The sequence below is a fragment of the Hyperoodon ampullatus genome (genome assembly GCF_949752795.1).
Source record: "Hyperoodon ampullatus genome assembly, chromosome: 3".
NCBI classification, from domain to species: Eukaryota; Metazoa; Chordata; class Mammalia; order Artiodactyla; family Ziphiidae; genus Hyperoodon; species Hyperoodon ampullatus.
In genome coordinates, this window is record NC_136916.1 from 99,825,606 (window position 1) to 99,845,176 (window position 19,571).

Here is a 19,571-nt window from a genome sequence, read left to right on the forward strand (position 1 = left end):
ATTGATGACTGAGAAAGTCCACTGATTCTCTAGCCATCATATTCATGCATTTGGCCAGACAACATTTTTCGCTGCCTTCACAAGCAAGCTTCATTACCCATCACTCCACTGAAAAGAGTTTATTATGAGGCTGCCATCTTGGCAAGACTATTATTTAGATGATAAATGCTGAGGGGAAAAAAAGTGTCTACTTTTTTTTTTTTTTTGAGGAAAAAAGATGAGCTTTTCTGACAGATAAAACAAACAGCATCTACATTTCTAATTAACTTAAATTTGGCAGATACAAATATAGGTCAGTTAAAGCTATGATGTTATCTTCTGTCTGAATTTTACCCTTAATTTGTAAAATGTAAATTAACTAATTAGACGAAAAACAGCATGATTAGTGACAAAATGCTTCAGCTGGGTCTTTGCTTCCTGACATTTATGATCAACTATAATGAATTATTGCTTTTTAAAATAATTGATAGAATATTTTTTTTTCCTCACCACAATGAAAGAAATTTTACTAAGAATTTATAAAAGAAGGCCAGGAACTTAGCAAAACAACAGAACTTTGTGGTGTACTTTCTGAGGAAAAGATGTTTGTAAAACGGTATAATATTAGAAACAATCGGGTTAATTTATGCCTGTGTACCTGGGGTGAATTTAAAGGAAAGAAGCGTATGGACATTAAGTCACTAATAAATCCAGTAAAAAGACTGTCAGGACTTAACCCTTTCCCTGTCATTTCAAATAGATTTGCTGTGTATTCAAAGCAATTTGTGAGAATGTGTGTGTGTGTGTGTGCATGCGTGCATGCACACCTGCGTGTACCCGCATGCTGGATGCGGGGGTCACAAGGTTTCATGGAGAACGGTGAGAAAACAGAAAAGAATTTGACCACTTGAGTTTCAGCAGAAAAACCTGCCAATGTGAAGTGAAATTAATCCATGTAATAGTTAAGTGAAAAGAGGTTTTCACTATTCCTATGTAAAGACTCTACAACGAGAAGTACAACTGCAATGTCAGATATAGGTGTCAATTGAAAATTACATAAAATCCTGAAAGTTAAGGTATGGGGGTTGGTGGGGGGTGGCCACACTTTGGCACAGTGGAGCTTGTATGACTGGGCCCTGGGCAGGCAGATCAGGATCAGGGCTGTCAGTTCTCAGAACACACAAACTTAGAGGTCTAACCTGAATGAAGAATATCAGGAAATTGGAGCTGAAGCCTGGTGGTAAACTAGGTAGGAGATGAAAGTGCTTTGTCAGTACTGGGGACTGGTTTTGAAAGGGTGAAGAAAATAGAAAGGGAAACAATTCCAACAAAGATGTATGATGTTCAGGGTGCTACTGGAAAGTTCAAAGTTTATGCAAGATAGGTAATAGTTTGAAACAATTAAGTACTTCAGAATTTCTGTCTCAATTTTAGGCATGCCACTAAAATACTTATCTTGGACAAAAGTATCTTAATATGGCAGACAGTTATCACATTTGGAAATGATGTCACTGAAATACTTGAATACTCTTTTTCCCATATTATGACAAATACATAAAACTTTTTACATTTTGCAAAGTGCAATCTAAATGCTTAGAGAATATTATTCCACTTTATATTTACTAGCTGTGGAGACAGCAAGAAAATCTTTCTGAATAGCTGCTCCTGATTACTTATAGCTTATTACTTTTATATTTTAGAAATTCATTAATGGTAAACATTTTTCTTTCCATCCCCACATCACCATGATTTTGCATTAAGAAATAAAACGGGTAACTAGTCAAAGCTCCTTTTCACAGTACACAATCCTAACATAGAATGCCTTTATACATGACAGAAAATTCTCTTGACAGCTCTCTGGTTTCCACCTAACTCTTCAACCTCTTAACGCATGATATACCTCTGAGGCAACTACTTCAAAAGCTACCTAAGATTTACCTGTATGTACATTAATTTTGCACTGTAGAGGTAATCCTCAAACATGTGAACTCCAATAAATTGGTTTCTATCACAAAGGTGAAGACTGCAAAACATATAACAGCACAGAAACCTCCTAATTTGTTTAGTTTCAGTCTTTCAAGCATTAACAATCTCCATTCCCATTTATCATTTTGAAAAACAAATTCATTTGAATTAAAAACATGAATTGATCTAAGCAAAGATTTCAGCTTGATGGTAACTGGAAAAACAAAGCTTGAGAAATTTAAAAAGCAATAACTTATGTTCACTTAAAATTTGTAATATTTCTATAGGGAAGGCAGCATTTCACGTTTGAGGAGTAAGTTTATCTGTGGAGGAGGAGAAAGGCAAAGAGAGCAATGCAATGAGTGTCAGGTACTCTGTCCAGACCTGAGTCCCTCAGTATTGCAGGAAGGTCAGATCCTTTCAGCATTGTACTGGTGTGTCAAAATATGTCAACAAACCATCACACCACAGGAAGAAGAATGACCTTTCAGTTCTTCATGTTTGGGCTGCCTGTGGAGCTTTGGACGTGGGGAATGCATGAATGGTTTTCCTAGCTGCTTGACAAATGCAACTCCCAAGGTTTCTTTCAAGTGTGATTGTTAAAAGCCCCGGGTTCTTACATTTTGGTACAACTTTCTCAACCCATATAACTCATGATGGAAACTGATGTTAACTATCAATACTCCATATAATCAGATTCAATGCAACTAGACTAAAATTACTTTATAAATGTTTAAATGTGAGAGATGAAGGTTGAGAGTCAGTAAATTTAGAAATAATTATATTCACTGTAAGAGTAATACTTATTAATCAATTCTCTAGGCTTTATCATAGATGTCATTATAACACGGTTGTCTTCTTTCTCTCCCTGTCCGTAAAACTACGTGTTTCTCTACTCTCCCCTTCTGGGAAAACCTACTTTGCCTATTTCTACTGCAGATATCCCTAAATGAATCTATCTCTGGTCCATCACTCAGACTCCCATCCCATAACCCAGTTGCCTTTGGACATTTCTAATCATCGCAACTGAAGTAATCACTAACCTAGGTTATTTTCCACTCTCGGTTCCTTAAGAGCATCATTGTTCTCCCCATGGCCAATATCAAAACCTCAAAGTTATCTCTGTTCCGCACCGCCCAATACAACAACATTTAGTTACTTGCCAAATTCTTTCTTATCTCTGTAAGTCTACACAGGCTCCTTCCATTTCCACTGCCACCATTATAATTTGGGAATTAATAGAGCGTTTCAATATGGATGACTGGAATAGCAATTGTGTTCCTCTTCCCAACTTCTTGCTTCTGTCTACCCTGAGCATTGCTACCAGAATATCTATCCTAAAGTGGCCTGATCATGTCACTCTTCTATTCAAAAATCTCCCCTGGCTTTCCAGCTCTGTGACCTTGACCTGGGCACTTAACTTTTCTATGCCTCATCTTTCTCATATGAAATGAGGATAAAATACCAGTATTGACCTCATAGGACTGTTCTGTGGATTGAAGAGGATAATACTGGTTTAAGTGCTTAAACCAGTTCCTCGAACATAGTTGGTGCTCAGTGTTGGCTATTTTTGTGATTTATGTACATGTTGTTTCCCTATTAGATTGAATTAAATTCCTTGAAGGCAAAGTTAGGTTTTGCTCATCTTTGTACACTCTGAGATGCATAATATACTGTATCTACATAGAAGGAACTCCGTATCTACTGAATTCAGTCATGAATCTGTCCTACTACTTATGGACCACTTTGCTAGAATGTGCTGAATTAGAAATATATAGTGGTAAAAATATTTATTTCACATTAAACAATGAAAGGCAATTGGGGCTGATCAAGTATTTTGCTCTAGTGCTGAATTCAGTATGGTTTTATATACCTGACCTGTGCACACAACCAATGACTTCATTTTCACTATTTTCATAATCAATATACAGTGCTCTGAAAGTATTACAGCCAAAGCCATCAAGGACAACTGTGACAGCCTCATATTTACAGAAGTTGATGAGCTTTGAATTAAAAAATCCTCTTTTCTAAATAAAGGAATTTTGCATGAATTTTGAATTTATGATCACTTGAAATGAGCTATCAGGGATGCTATAAGAATGAATTTAAAATGGGGATGTGGTGATGATTAGCAAAGTTGCCAGAAAAAAAAGGGAAGGAAATGGCAAAAAGGAATACATAAGGAGAAGCAGGAAGGGGTTAACAAGGTACCTTGTTGGTAGAATCTTTATGAGAAAATAAGGGTGAACAAAACACAGGAAGTATCTCAAAGTAAGTGATTCAGGAAGGGAAGGGAGTAAAACAAGAAAGTAGAATTCACACAAATCATAAAAGTACACTAAGAATATAAACAAGAGAGCAAGAAAAAGAAAAACACAAGCGAATATAAGTGACATGTTAATGGATAAACAGAATTCATATAGGAGATTTAATTTTCACAAGAATATGACTTCCAGGGTCAATTAGAAATTAGAGGGAAAGGATGCTTACCATGGCCATTATGTACCCATATATATTTCTGTTTTATGAGAAGAAGAGTATGAGACATGAAAATTATATGCATGGTTCATCTTCCATACTCCACATGTGTGGGAAGAGAATAAGCAAGGGTAAACTAGGGCAACGCAGCCTCATCACCTATAAAAGTCACCCATCCCAGGAGATTCTTGAATGATATGTAATAGCAGAAGATGGTCAAAAATGGAAAAAATGTGTCTCTTACATATGGGGGGGGGTGAAAAGCCATAACTTCTGTGAACGGGGTTCTATCTCACCAAAAGATGCCTAGCTTTATTTTAGTCTAAGAGGGAGCAGAAGCCCTTAGTGAGTGCTATCAAAAGATGACCAAAGAAAGCTGCTTTCTAACAACCATAAGCTTATTATCCACTCTTTGGCCTTAACGATATGAAAAGCCTTCCTTTTGTTGGGCAAAAAGTAGTGACTGAAAATCCCATTCCAACTCTCAGAAGCCTGGGAGAAAGAGAGAGAGAATATATGGATGTCTATTTGAAAGAGAGATATCAAAAGAAACAAACTTGAAGGTTTCCACAGCACTCTCTCATAGTTGATGCTTCAGAAAATTTGTTTAGGATGACAATGAAGTCTAATGTAGCATAAGTAAGATTACAAGGTTAATGTTAAACAAGACAAACTGGTTTATAGTGCCTTAAATTGCGTGTTAAAAACCATACTTGAGAGGACATCTACTTGGATCCAAGATGAGGTAACAGGGACTGTATTTATCCTCCTGCTGGAAATAACTAAAAAGCAAAATAGATAACAACAGATAGCAAGCAGTGAGGGACAGTGACACCTGAATGATGGAAAACAAAAGAGGCGAGCACTTTGATTTCCCCAGCTTGCTGCCTGGAGAGAGTTTCCAGGAGGCAATGTGGGGAGGAAGAACCTTCTCAGAGTTGAAGAGATGGAGCTGGGGAAATGGGAAGACCAGGCAGTTAAAGAGTTTGTCATAAAACAAGTCTCAGTAATTTTAAAAGGATTCAAGTTTGTTTCTGACCTCAATGGAATTAAATTAGAAACCAATAACAGAAAGCTATGTGAACAAATTCCAAATATTTGGGAACAAAACAGCATGCTTCTAAATAGCTTGTGGGTCAAAGAAGAAATAAAAATAAAAATCAGAAAGTATTTGGAACCAAATAAAATAAAAATACAACATATAACATTTTGTGTAATACGGCTATAGCAGTACTTTGAGGCAAATGTACAACACTAAACTGCCTATATTGGGAAGAAAGAATGGTTTCAAATCAATAACCTCAGGCTTCCACCTTAGGAAACTAGACAAAGAAGAGCAAATGAAACTGAAACTAAAAGTAAATAAATAAATAATACAGATTAAAAATCAATGAAAAAGAAAAAAGAAAACCAACAGGAAAAAGTCAATAAAATGAAATATTGGTTCTTTCAGAAGACCAGTAAAATTGAAAAACCTCTAGGCAGACTGATCTGGAAAAGTAGACAAAAGTATCAATATCAGGGATGAAAAAGGTGACATCACTACAGATGCTACAGATATTAAAAGAATATGGGAGTATTTTGAATAATTTTATGCTAATATATTCCACAACTTAAATAAAATGAATAAACTCTTTAAAAGACACAAAGTATCAAAGTTCACTCAAGAAAAAAATAGATAACCTGAATCCCTGTATCTATTAAATAAATCAATTTTGTAGTTTAAAATCTTCCCACAAAAGAATAGCCCCAGATCATCTGACTGGGAAATTCTACCCTGTAGTTAATGAAGAAGTAGTAACAATTCTACACAAACTTTCCAGAAAACTGAGGATAAGGGAATACTTCCCAACTCATACTACAAGGCCACCATTACTCTAATACCAAAACCAGACAAAAAGTTTAGAAGGAGAAGTAAATCACAGACCAATCTCACTCATGAATGCAAATGCAAAAATTCTTAACAAATTTTTAGCAAATCAAATATAACAAAATATAAAAAGGATATTGATTCATGACCAAGTGGGGTTTATCCCAGGATGCAAGGTTGGTATAACATTCAAGAATCAATCACTGTAATTCATCATATTAATAATTAATTAAAAAATATCCATATGATCATCTTAATAGATACAGAAAAAACATTTTGACAAAATCCAACACCTATTTTGATAAAAACTCTCAGCAAACCAGGAATAGTGGGAGTTTCCTCAAACCTAAAAGGCATCTACAAAAACCTATAGCTAACATTCTTCTTAACGGTAAAAGATTAAATGCCTTTCCCCCAAGACCAGGAACAAGGTGTACACATTCACCACTATTCACCTTTGTATACAAGATTCTAGGCAGTGCAGCTAAAAAAAAAAAAAAGCATCCAAATTGAAAAAGGAAGCAAACTGTCTTTATTCATAAACAACATGGTTGTCTATACAGAAGATCCTATGGCATCTACCAAATAAGTAAAGTATTAATAAATGAGTTTTACCCACTTGCACAATGCAAGATCAATACACCAAATCAACTGTATTCCTCTATTTTAACATGATAAATTGGAAATTGAAACAAAAAAATATCACTTCCTATAGAATCAAGAAATATAAAATACATAGGGTCCCAAGTTGATCTATAAACTCAATGTGATGCCAATCAGAAGTCCAGCAGATTTTTTTAGGAATTTATAAGTTGATTCTAAAATTCATATGGTAATGCAAAGGACCAAAAATAGACAAAAATAACTTGAAAAATAAAAATGAAGTTGGAGGACTAACACTACCTGTTTTCAAAATTATGTTATAGTAATCAATACAGTGTAGAATTAGTATAAAGACAGACAAATTGGCCAACAGAACAAAATAGGGAATTCAGAAAAAGGCCCACACATATATGATTAATTGATTTTTGACATATGTGTAAAGGCTATTTAGGGGAGAAAGGATAGGCTTTTCAACAAATGGTTCTGGCACAACTGGATATCCATATCCAAGAAAATAAACTTCAAGCCATACATCATGCCATACATAAAAGTTAACTGAAAATGGATGCTAGACCTAAATGTAAATATATGATTATAAATCTTTTAGAAGAAAACAAGGGTAAAATCTCTGTGATTTCTTTAAGTCTTTAAATCTGTAAGATTTCTTAGATATGACATCAAAGGCATAATCCATAAAAGAAAAAATCTGGTAAACTGGACTTCATTAAAATTAAAAACCTCTGATTTTGAAAGCCACTGTTAAGAGAATGAAAAGACAAGTCACAGACTGGAAGACAATATTTCATATCTGACCATATATCTGATAAAGGACTTAAATCCATGATATTTTTTAAACCTATGAAAACTCAATAATAAGAAAACAACTCAACTAAAAAATGAACTGAAGATTTGAACAGATGCTTCTCCAAAGGAGACAAATAGATAAAAATAAACATATGAAAAGATTCTCAATATCATTTGTCATTACAGAAAAACTAAAATCACATTGAGACACTATTACACAACTATTAGAAAGTTTGAAGTTAAAAAGACTGACCGAAGGGAGCACCTGGAACTCCCATAAACTGCTCATGGGAACATAAAATGGTACAACCACTTTGGAAAACAGTTTAATCATTTTGAAAAAGGTAAAAATCCACTTACCAAATGTCCCAACTATTTTATTCCTAGGTATTTGCCCAAGGGAGATGAAACCATACAAGATTTTTACATGACTGTTCATGGAAACTTTATTACTAATAGCCAGAACTAGAAACAACTTAAATGTCTATCCAGAAGTGAATGGATAAACAAACAGTGGGACAGCCACACAATTGAATACTTGCCAGCAATGAAAAAAATGAACTCTTGATATGTTCAACAACATGAATGAATAATGAAATAGTTACACTGAGTAAAAAAGAAAGCCAGACAAAAGAGTATATGCTGAATGATTCCATTTATAGAAAACAGAAAATATAAACTAATGAATAGTGACAGAAAGTAGATCAGGGGTTGCCTGGGTGCAGAGACAACTGAAGGGATTGAGAAGAAGGATTATAAAGGGGTACAAGGAACTTGTAGAGGTGGTAGGTATCTTTGTCATGGTGATAATTTTACGAGTTTATACATATGTTAAACTTGTCAAATTATGTACTTTAAATATGTGCAGTTTATTGTATGTCAATTATATCTCATTAAAGCTGTTTTTAAAAACACCGTTACTATTAAAACAGACTTTTTACACGCTTATTTTTTTCTGTACCATATATAAAAAAACTCTGATTCTGTAGATTTCAAATACAACAATTTAGGGGTTGTTATTTTCTGGGCACATAGATATGTATATCTGACAGGATTTTATATTAATCCTACAGATGTGCATTTTGAATATACAATAAGGAGAGCAACAGAGAACGTCTGGCCCATTTTCTTGAACCACATGAGGGTGAATACCTACACCTCATATGCTAGAGAGGATTTTAGCTTCAGCTTAGCAAACCCATTAAGTCAGCGGTCCCCAACCTTTTTTGGCACCAGGGACCGGTTTCGTGGAAGACAATTTTTCCAAGGACCGGGGTTGGGGCGGGGGATGGTTTAGGGATGATTCAAGTGCATTACATTTATTGAGCACTTTATTTCTATTACTATTACATTGCAATATATAATGAAATAATTATATACCTCACCATAATGCTGACAAGAGGCAGAGCTCAGGTGGTAATGCGAGTGATGGGGAGCGGCTGTAAATACAGATGAAGCTTCACTCGCTTGCTCGCCCGCCGCTTACCTCCTGCCGCTTGCCTTCTAACAGGTCACGGACTGGTACTGGTCCATGGCCCAGGCGTTGGGGATCCCTGCATTAAGTGACAGAGTAAGTAGCCTCTTATAACAGATTTATCACTATGACTGACATTAAGCTGCATGGTGGAATAGAAAGAACACAGGTGTGAGTTCAGAGGGAGACCTGGGTTCAGGTCCTGTCTTTGCAATTTACTGCCTCAGTCCTCACTATGAAGCCCTCAAAGGCAGAGGCCAGATGCCAAGTGACTAATAAGTGTCTGTGAAGTGTTTGCTGATCTGAACCAGTATTCCTCAATACAACTCTTCTTTTTCTCATGAAGACTCTATGTAGAAGCACCTAGGCTAGGAATGCTGGGGCTAGCTGGCAAATGAAGGCCATGTAAAGAAGTGGACTTCAACTTGATGCAGGTCAACGTCATCATCAGAAGTTTTCAAAACGAAACAAGAAAAACCTCCTAAGGTCCAGGTTCCACCACACACCAGTTAAATCAGTTCTCCAGGGATGAATCTCACATCAATATTTAAAAAGTTCCAACCATGTGATTTTAATACATGTGAAGATTGAGAATCACTATCCTAAACCCCAAGCCATTTTAGCAGCAATTTCAACCTGATCTCCATGATTCCAAAATTACTTTCAAAAATGAACTCTGTATCCTTGGGCTCCTGACTCTAACTGTGCTCCTGAGTCACTTCCTTTATTTTTCTCTTACCCTCTCTGGACAATCATAACGATTGTGTTTCCATCCTTAGAATGGACACCCAATCATTTGCTTGTTGGTCTGATTTGTGGTAATACTTCTGAAACATATGTGATTCATATTAACTCTATCTTAACAGCTCAGCAAGAAAAGTTAAGTTTTCAACAATTCTTTGGTCCCCTGGAATTGGGAAACTGGTCAATAGGCACCATCCCTCCCCAACTAAAAAAAATCTTGTATATGCTTGAAGGTAATATCAGATAGACATCTTTCTGAGAAACTGTGATTCACTGACATTTCCTTATAAGCCTATTTTCTTTCCCTTTAATCCTTGATTAACTCATTCCAGTTTTCTCAACCACTATCTCTTTATTGCAAATACCACTTCAACGGCCTAAGACAGCATTTCTATTCCTCATTCAGTTTTGTATTTAAAGTCAATGTTGAAAACAATTAACAATGGCAGAAAATATGAATTCTGTGGTGGGCAAAGTTCTTGCTATTCATACTCCAAATGCAGAAAAAAATGGTACTTAACCATTATGAGAACTCATAAAAGTACTATCTACACAGAAGACACTTCCTTCGTCCTTTTAAAATATTTCGAGGTTACTCCAGCTAATAACAGTGTCAAGTATTTCTCTGGAACAATGAGACATCAGTATCTCACAACCAGCACCACTATAAGAGATGGAAAAGCAAATTATTATATTTTTACCTTCAGAGAGGCCTTCTCCAGTGCATTTGCTAATTATTAGTCAATCTCTCTCTTGTTGCTGGTGATGACTGCTTGTTAGTATACGGCCGCAGTGCCTTCTGAGGCTGCTGTAATTGAAGGTTTGCAAGAGCTTCTATAGCTGAGGCACATTCTCCAACCTAAGACAGATGTGATCAGCCTTGTTGTTAACAAGACTGAAATAACTGGAAATCTGTGATTTGGCTAATTGCAGGCTTCCTGGAAGTATCTTCATACAGGAAAAACTTTTGGACATCCTCTGAAAAATACCTTCCTTAACTCTAACTGCTTGGCAGCCCCATTCTAAATGCCTTGCCTCTCAAGTTAGCACAGCCCAGAGAAAGCAATCATTAAACCATTGAGTAAATAACCAATCTTTAAAAAATACTTAGAGGTAAGAACTAAAGTCAAATCGATTCTTGTGGCAGAAGGTATTAGCTTACCATTGCCTCTAGGAGGGTAGACTCTCTGGAGCCAAAGGTTCAAAAATCCCACAGATGGAACTCAGCTCTTCATCTTTTCAGTGAGACATCAATGTGACCAAGCCCATATTTCCTCTGGTGCTCATCTCCCCTCATATCCTAACATCAGCACAAGAAATGACTTTGGAAGACAAATATACTTGCTTCCTTTGATACCTTTATTCCCAGTCAAGAGGGGTCCATGGCCTGGACCCAAACTTTGGAGGATTCTGCTCTGGCCTCCCCTGGTTGTACGGCAGCGCATGGGGTGAGGAATCTGCAGAGCACAGGGGACATCTTCACCTGATGTCTGTCCCCTCCAATACCTTTCTAAGTCACACTCCATGTTACCAGGGACCTCAGAACTTCCTGATCAAATAGTCCTGAGACCACTCTCAGGGCCTGCCTGTTTGATAAGAGGGCAGACCACCAGAGTGTGTACCTCTGGCCTGAGAGATGACCAAGGGCAGAGGTTTGTGGGAAGGTTTCAATACATGGAGCTTGGATGTGCAGGCTGTGCTGTGCTTAAAACCTTCCCAGGTGTAGGATAGAGCCAAAGGTGATAAGAAAAGGGAGATGGGCTGTGCAGTGGCGGCACGTATTCCTACACTGCCATATGCAGCCTGGATCTCCAAGAAGTCCAGGAATTCTTAATGCAAATCTGAACTTCCAGATCTTCATGCACGATAAAACGGATTTTATTTACTGTCTGTTAACTTGATATACAACCTTAAATATTTGGGCACATTGTATATAGGCCTCCAATCACACTCTTGTCCCAGGCCCCCAAGTGTTAAGGTGGGCCCAGTTTTACGCAGCCCTAAAGAAACTAGAGAATAGCTTCTGCTCAGGATTTTCAAGGCATTCCATGTCAAATATCAAACAAGAGACCTTGCTGAAGTTTTGTGAAAGCAAATAATTAATATAAGATTAAAAATACTTGCCTAAAAAACTTCATAAAATGCATTTGCCACTTATCGGTTATTTTCTATTTTAAAACTCGTATGTAAATAAACATGCTATATTTCATGATATAGATCTGCAAAAGTCTATACATCTGAAAAGTCAATAAAGGTTCTCTAGAAAAATGAGGCATTTTTCTCACTGTCCTTAGAGTGGCATTCTCAAAGAAAAAAGTTTGGTCTTATTGTGTTTTAATGTCACAGTGTCTAACAAAATCCTTAATGGTTGATTCAAAACGTTGCTGTCTGTTATGCATCAGGAAATCCATTCATATATTTATTTGTTTAATAAATATCTACTGATCACCTACTGGCACCTATGTGCCAGGCATTCCACCAGCTTCTGGGCATTTGATGTTGGATAAAACAAATAGGTAAGACGTAACTCAATACTTAATACTGGAGGAGAGTGGCAAATAAACAAGCAATTACAATATTTGACAAATGCTATGAACTTATTAGAAGAACACAGGAAGGGCACTGAACGCAATCGTGAACTGCAGGAAGGTTTTCCCAAAGAGATGTCAGTCAAGCTGAGTGCTGAAGTTAGCCGAGTAGGAGTTTATCTGGCAAAGAAGGAAATTAAAACATCTACTCAGAAGACTTCTAAATTCTATCGGACAGTGATACACAGGAAAAAGAGACAGAGGAGAGTATATTTGTTGACTGCCAAGCACTGTGAAAGTGCTTTATATGTATTAAATAACTGCTCTAACAAAGGCTGAGGGACGTTAAGCAAGTTGCTCCCAGTCATGAGACCAGAGAGTGGCACGGCCTGGATTCAAACCCAGGAACAGGACAGATTCCTCCCATTACATCAAGGATCACTAAACTGGAAAATCATGCTCAAACAAAACTCTGCCATATTCTTTCCAGTCAGTAAGCTTAGATCTTCTTTGAGAGAAGGAGAGAGGTATATCTACCAAGTGCACTTTAGTTTTAAATAGATTCCACTGCTGACAGTGTGTCAGAATGTGCCCAGAATGGCAGATGACAGGGCTGAACTTAACAGCTGAGATTTCCGTGTTCTTGACTCAGTGCTGTTGGGCATTGTTCATGCTCTGTATGGTTGCATGTGGTTCTTTGTAATGTAGAGTCATCAGTATTTTCATCTAAACAGACCCACTTTATCTCCAACCACCAAAGTGAGCACAAGGTGTCTGCTTCTGCTTCTTTGAAAGGCCACAAGTTAGAACCCATGTGTATTCTGGCCTCACATTGTAGAATTAGTTTCTTCTTTACCTGTCACCATCTCAATAAAAAAATAAACTTAGTAATGTAGGTCAGATTGTCAAAGAACCCACCTTTTGACTAGACAAGTAGGACGAGAAGGTATTTTTTGTTTCCAACTGCATAAAGAAATATGTTTTTTTATATAATTTGTATATATATAGCCCTAAGTATATGAGATATATATACAGATATATGTAAATATATATGCATTTTCTATACAATTGTATACATAGCCCTATATAATTTGGGGCTATGTTATGGTTCAAATGCTGCTTCTCAGAGGCATTCTTTTAACCCCACAGAACTGGAAGAGTTCTGAGGAGTTCTTTTTTTTTTTTTTTTCTTTTTTTTTTTATCTAGACCTTTTCAGACCAAAAAGGTTAATAAGCTTATTTCATTATCCTAATTCTTTTTATTTTATTTTATTTTATTTTATTTTTTTGCTTTATAACAAATTTAATCAGTTATACATATACATATGTTCCCATATCCCCTCCCTTTTGCGTCTCCCTCCCACCCTCCCTATCCCACCCATCCAGGCGGTCACAAAGCACCCAGCTGATCTCCCTGTGCTATGCGGCTGCTTCCCACTAGCTATCTACCTTATGTTTGGTAGTGTATATGTGTCCATGCCTCTCTCGCGCTTTGTCACAGCTTACCCTTCCCCCTCCCCATATCCTCAAGTCCATTCTCAAGTAGGTCTGTGTCTTTATTCCTGTCTTACCCCTATGTTCTTCATGACATTTTTTTTCTTAAATTCCATATATATGTGTCAGCATACAGTATTTGTCTTTCTCTTTCTGACTTACTTCACTCTGTATGACAGACTCTAGGTCCATCCACCTCATTACAAATAGCTCAATTTCGTTTCTTTTCATGGCTGAGTAATATTCCATTGTATATATGTGCCACATCTTCTTTATCCATTCATCCGATGATGGACACTTAGGTTGTTTCCATCTCTGAGGAGTTCTTTAATCAAGATCGTACCTGGGATGAGGGCCCACTTGCCGAAAAGGCAGCTTATGTTCTGTACTCAATATCTGATTTTAGGGAAGGTGACTACCTTGCAAAGTTTAAATTTGTTTGAGGTTAATTAAGCTGGAGAAAATTCTTGAAGCTTTGATTACAAAGGAATGAACTGCACCCTACGTGTAGTAATTAGAAATAGCAATATAAAAGGTAAAGCTCTTTCAAACCAAGTAAATTGGTGTTTGTATAAATGTTTCCAACTACTGTCTATTCATTCACTTAGACAGGAGTAAGCATTATGAAGAAAAGTAAAGCCGAGTGAGGAGAGAGGATGACTGAGGGTGATGCCTTCTAGACTGGGTGGTTAGGGAAGGCCCCCCTGAGGAGGGGAAATTTGAGCAGACACCTGAATGTCATAAAGGACAGGCTATGTGGGGATCCAAGTGAAGACAGGTCCAAGCAGAAGGATTAGCCAGAGTGAGGGTCTGGAAGCAGAAACCAGCAGTGTAGATTCAGGGAAGACAGAGAAAGCCAGCGTGGCCAAGGAAGTATAAGAGACAGAGAGAACCTTAGGTGAGGGGAGAGGGGCAGGTGCAGACAGAATTGGGGGTGGTGAGAGGCAGATCATGCAGGGCTCTGAATGTCACGGTAAAGGGTTTGGATTTTATTTTAAAGGTGGTGGGAAGCGACCCAATCTGATTTATGTTTTCCAAGAGTCAATTTGGCTGGGTATGAAACACTGACCACAGGAGTGCAAGTGCTGAGTGCAAGGAGACCAAGTTTGGAAGCTACAGGAATTGTCCAGGAGATGCTTACAGACACTGAGGCGGCAGCAGGTGGGGTGGTGATACAAGGCACAATTTGAGACGTGGTGAAGGTAGGGCTGAATGGACTTGCTGATGGATTGGTGATGATACTCGGGGTTGAGGATGTGGAGATACTGTGGTGTCACTAGTTGAGCTTGGGAGGAAATGGGGGAGTAACAAGCTTGGGGAAGAAAGTCAAGGGTTTAATCTTGGACATGTAAAGTCTGAGATACCTATTAGATAACCAGGAGGAGACACTGAGTAGCCGGCTGGATAGATGAACAAATGTATACTCAGGGGGAATCTTAGGGCTGAGGGTAAAAATTAGGAGATGGCAGCATAGAGATGGAATATAAAGCCACAGTCTCTGGTGAGATCTCCCAGGGAGCACCCAGGAAGAATGTAGACAGAAGAGGGAGGAGGGGTGAGCCCTGAGTTCCAGGGCCTTCCAGTCTAGAGCTGGGAAGAGGAAGAAGAGATAGCAAAGGAGACAAGAGTACGTTGCTGGTGTGTGGGGAAGAAACCCAGAAGAATATCTTTTGGAAGCCAAAAAAAGAGCATGTTTTAATAAAGAGGGAAGGTGTGATCAGGAGCTGCTGAAAGGCTGAGTAAGAATACTAATTTACATAAAAAGAAAACTCTTAGAGAAATATTAAACTAAAATGTAGGGGCTCTGTAGTTATTTATGCGGAAAAAGAGGCTTAGACAAGATTATGATTCCACAAACATTGAACAGTCTTATCATAAAATCCAATGTTTAATCTAAAAATAATGTGACAATTTTTTCATTTCATGTCTGTAAGTCAAATCATTATGCTGTATACCTTAAACTTACATAGTGCTGTATAGCAATTATATCTCAATAAAACTAGAAGAAAAAAAGAAAAATAGTGTGACTAGAAAACAGTTCTTATGTTGACTAGAGGCTTATCATACAAATAAAGCAATTAACCCAAATGCCAACCAACAGCCTCCTTGAAAGGCTACCTATAGGTGGGAGAGATTTCTTCCTACTCTGAAGAATTTTAGCTAATGCTGTGTGAGTTGTGTTGAGGCAAAATATAAAAAAAGTAGGATCCCAAACTTTCATAACCGTGCTAAGTTCTCCTTCTGTCAAAATGCCTCATCACTGATAAGTCTGTATCATTATTACAACCAAAATTCTATATCCAAGTAAATGCCTCTACGTTCCATATTGAATGTCAGCATGATATGCATTTCTTGGCCTCTCTGCAGACATTCTGTGAACTAGTGACTTTTGTGTAGAGCATTCCCCCCTTGAATGATCTGGAACACTCAAAACTAAGGCTGGCTTTCCCTTACCACACAACATTCCCTAAATGAACTATATCCACTTAGCTGGTATACATTCAAACAATGTGTTTAGGAATGTAAGTCAATAGTAGTGTAAATAAAACATCATTAAAATTTAAAACAGCAGCAGGCAACAAAATAATCCAAAATCCAGTCCAAGTCAAACTATTAAGTTATCCATTGCTCAAATGCCCCTCCGGCCATGTGAATAATCCATAGTTCTACCATACACGTGACTTGATTATTTAATCAGCCTCTAAAATGGGGAGGGCTAAGCACAGAGTAGACATTCAAACAACAGTTGAGTTGTTTTAGAATGAAGATGTGCCTTTGGAATTTTCAAGTAAGCTCTACTATTTGGGATTCAAATTCTAATTGTTTCTCATAAAAGGCTTGATCAGTACCAAAGTGGGGAGACAGTCTCAATGCATAATGATTGAGCTCACCAGTTTTTAAAAAATCCCTTAGCAACCTAAACTTATGCAATTTAATTTTCTTGTCATTGCTTTCCCTATAATATCAAAAATGATGCTTTCTTTACTATTTCAAACTCATCATAAAATTGCTAAAAATCTGAAATTCAATTTGTCACATTACTGCTGATTTGAATAATGGCTGAATAAAAGACAGGAAACGCTGAAGCAGCATTGATTTCTAAAACATTTTGCACTTTCCTCCTCCATCCCTGTAAAGTAAAGCTCGGATGCTATGCACAATTACACAAGAAAATCAAGAAAGCCATTACATTTAGCATTTTGTCATGATCATTGTTACCATGGCAAAAAGTGGGCTTAGTTTAGCACATCTGCTACGGGAGAGGTTCACTGGCCTTTTGTAAAGCTGAGTAACAATATAATGCCAAATTCTGTAGGCTGTCACTGTTTTTTTCCAGGGTAAGACTACTGTCCACAGATGCTACTGTCTCTCTCCTTAATGATCGGACCAATGTCATCTTATTATTGTATTCTTACAGTTGGCCAGTGACCGAGGAACACAGTTAATCTAGGAAGGTTACCCCTTGACCCGCCTTCTGATCTAAGGGGTAAAAAATATGTGGTGTGAAAGCTTGGGACTCCAATAATAGCAAAGGCCAAAGTTTCAACAGTTGTACTGTAAATTACAATAGAGTTGTGCTAAAAGTAGCACAGATTTAGATGTGAGAAAGACAATGCATGATAACTAGTTGTACCCATAGTTACATTTTCTCTGAGTATCAGTTTAGTTATCTGTAAAATGGGAATAAAAGTAACTTTCTTGTGAGTATTAACTGAGATAATCTGCAGGCCCAGACACATGGTGGGTACTCAGTAATATGGCATCCTCCCTCCTCCTCCAACACCATCCTTTTCTTAACCACTGAGATCTCCATGCCTTTGGGAATGTTGGTTGAAGTTGGTAGGTAAACTATTTTCTACCACTGGAAGGTAATTTGTTTTGATCTTTCATATCGTTTGGATACTTCCCTCAGAGAGCTGAGGATAAAATATTTTTTTAAGATCTGACAGAAAGCGTAACTTCCACATCAAGAGGATAAAAGTCAGTGTCAATATCATAATATATATCACGTCCTATTTTTCATATTTTAAGTGACACCAATATCATCACTGTAAAATGGAAAATGACGTCTACACTAATTTTGACATTATGCAGAGATTTTTCGTTTTAAAAAATGAAGCTACATTATGAAAGCAAAGAAGTTGAAATTACCTGAAATGAATACATTAATCAAGTCTCGGTATTTACTAGAAACAAAGGCTACTAGCATTTTTACCAGCTAAACAAAATATTTTTTTCTAATGAGATTTCAGCTGAGTATCGTTTATCTTAAGATAAAAATAATGGGGCCTTACCTATTCCAGTAGCTCCAGAACTGGTCATGCAGGTAGGCGTGGTGGCTACATTCATCACCAAATGAGGCTTTGCTTTCAATCCAGTGAATTATGTGCCCTTCTACAGCTAAGGGACAAAGCATTACTAATATAGAGCAAAGGGAAGGGAAAATTGAAAATTCTGAACTCTGTCTGGGTCTCTCTATGCTTCACATTCATGAACAGAGGCTTAGCCCTCACCATCATCTATGGATGTAATTATAAAACAACACATCGTATATGTTCGTAACAAAGAACATTTATGCTACAGTCACATCCCTTTTATTTTCATCATTTACAAAAGTCTCTCTCCTATTCTGAGACTGCCTGTGTAAGTTGACAAGTAATGTGAAAGCAAACCAAGTGAGCCTGGCTTTTCAATAGAACCCTGTGTTAAAAATTCGGTACTTAGAGAAATGACTTGAAAATGGTAACCAAAATGTCTTTAGAACACGTTTATTTCTCAAATATACGTAAAAGTTTTTAAGGCATAGGTTTCTTCTAAACCTATAATTTTCTGCTATTTTAAAATAATCTTTTGCAATTATTTCACACTTTTAGATACGAAATTATCAAGCTAATCTAGATTCTCTGGTAACATTTGCTAACATTAACACAATTTTTCAAAGCTATGGGAAAAACACATCCCTTTTCTATATAAACAAATGCATAGCAGAGTTTAAGGACTTACCAACGGGTACTTGTAAAATAAAGTCTGGTGTTTTGTCATAACCCTTTGCACGGAGCTGATCTTCATCTACAGGATGAACAAATACTATTACTTATCACAGTATTCCATTAACAAGACAGCAATATAATTGCTTTTCTTTCTTAAAAATGTGTAAAAATTACTAATGCAGTCATACATATCATTCTTATATATGCAATGCTGTGTCGGAATAAATGAACTTTCATAACAAACTGGAAGCATAGATATAAAAATGCCTCTTTGTCCCTTCTGCATTTTAATGTCTTTATTATAAACATCATTAATTCAAGCTGTCATACGCTACCTTTCTTATAATTGAAGATACTCAAAATAATGAAGTATACTTACTGATTAAGAGAAAAGCCTTCTACCACCATGAATATCACTAATGTTATCAAGCCAATATTGACATTGGCCTTTACAATTATAAAACAAATGCTTTCATTAAAGCAATTAAGAAAGTTTAGTTTCAATTAGTGAAACTATTCCTACATACAAGAACATAAGAAAGAGACAAGGACAGTGAGATCCCCACAGAGAATTAATTACCCTGCTTAATACCTTTGGTCGGCTATTGTTTCTGGCATTTACCAAAGTTTTACCACTAACA

The 19,571-nt window shown here is 36.9% G+C and overlaps 1 protein-coding gene across 4 annotated transcripts in view; it reads right to left on the bottom strand.

Annotated features, from left to right (window-relative positions):
* CDIN1 (CDAN1 interacting nuclease 1) overlaps positions 1 to 19,571 on the bottom strand; it is a gene marked incomplete at both ends in the record, with an annotated part of 215,004 nt that overhangs the window by 81,754 nt on the left and 113,679 nt on the right. For 3 of the 4 annotated variants that reach the window (XM_079700530.1, XM_079700529.1, XM_079700527.1), the window contains 2 exons: positions 18,235 to 18,340; positions 18,944 to 19,009. In XM_079700530.1, the coding sequence (XP_079556656.1) occupies positions 18,235 to 18,340; positions 18,944 to 19,009 (172 nt within the window). Of the gene's footprint in view, positions 1 to 18,234; positions 18,359 to 18,943; positions 19,010 to 19,571 lie in introns of all 4 variants that reach the window. The other variant, XM_079700528.1, reaches the window with a different exon arrangement.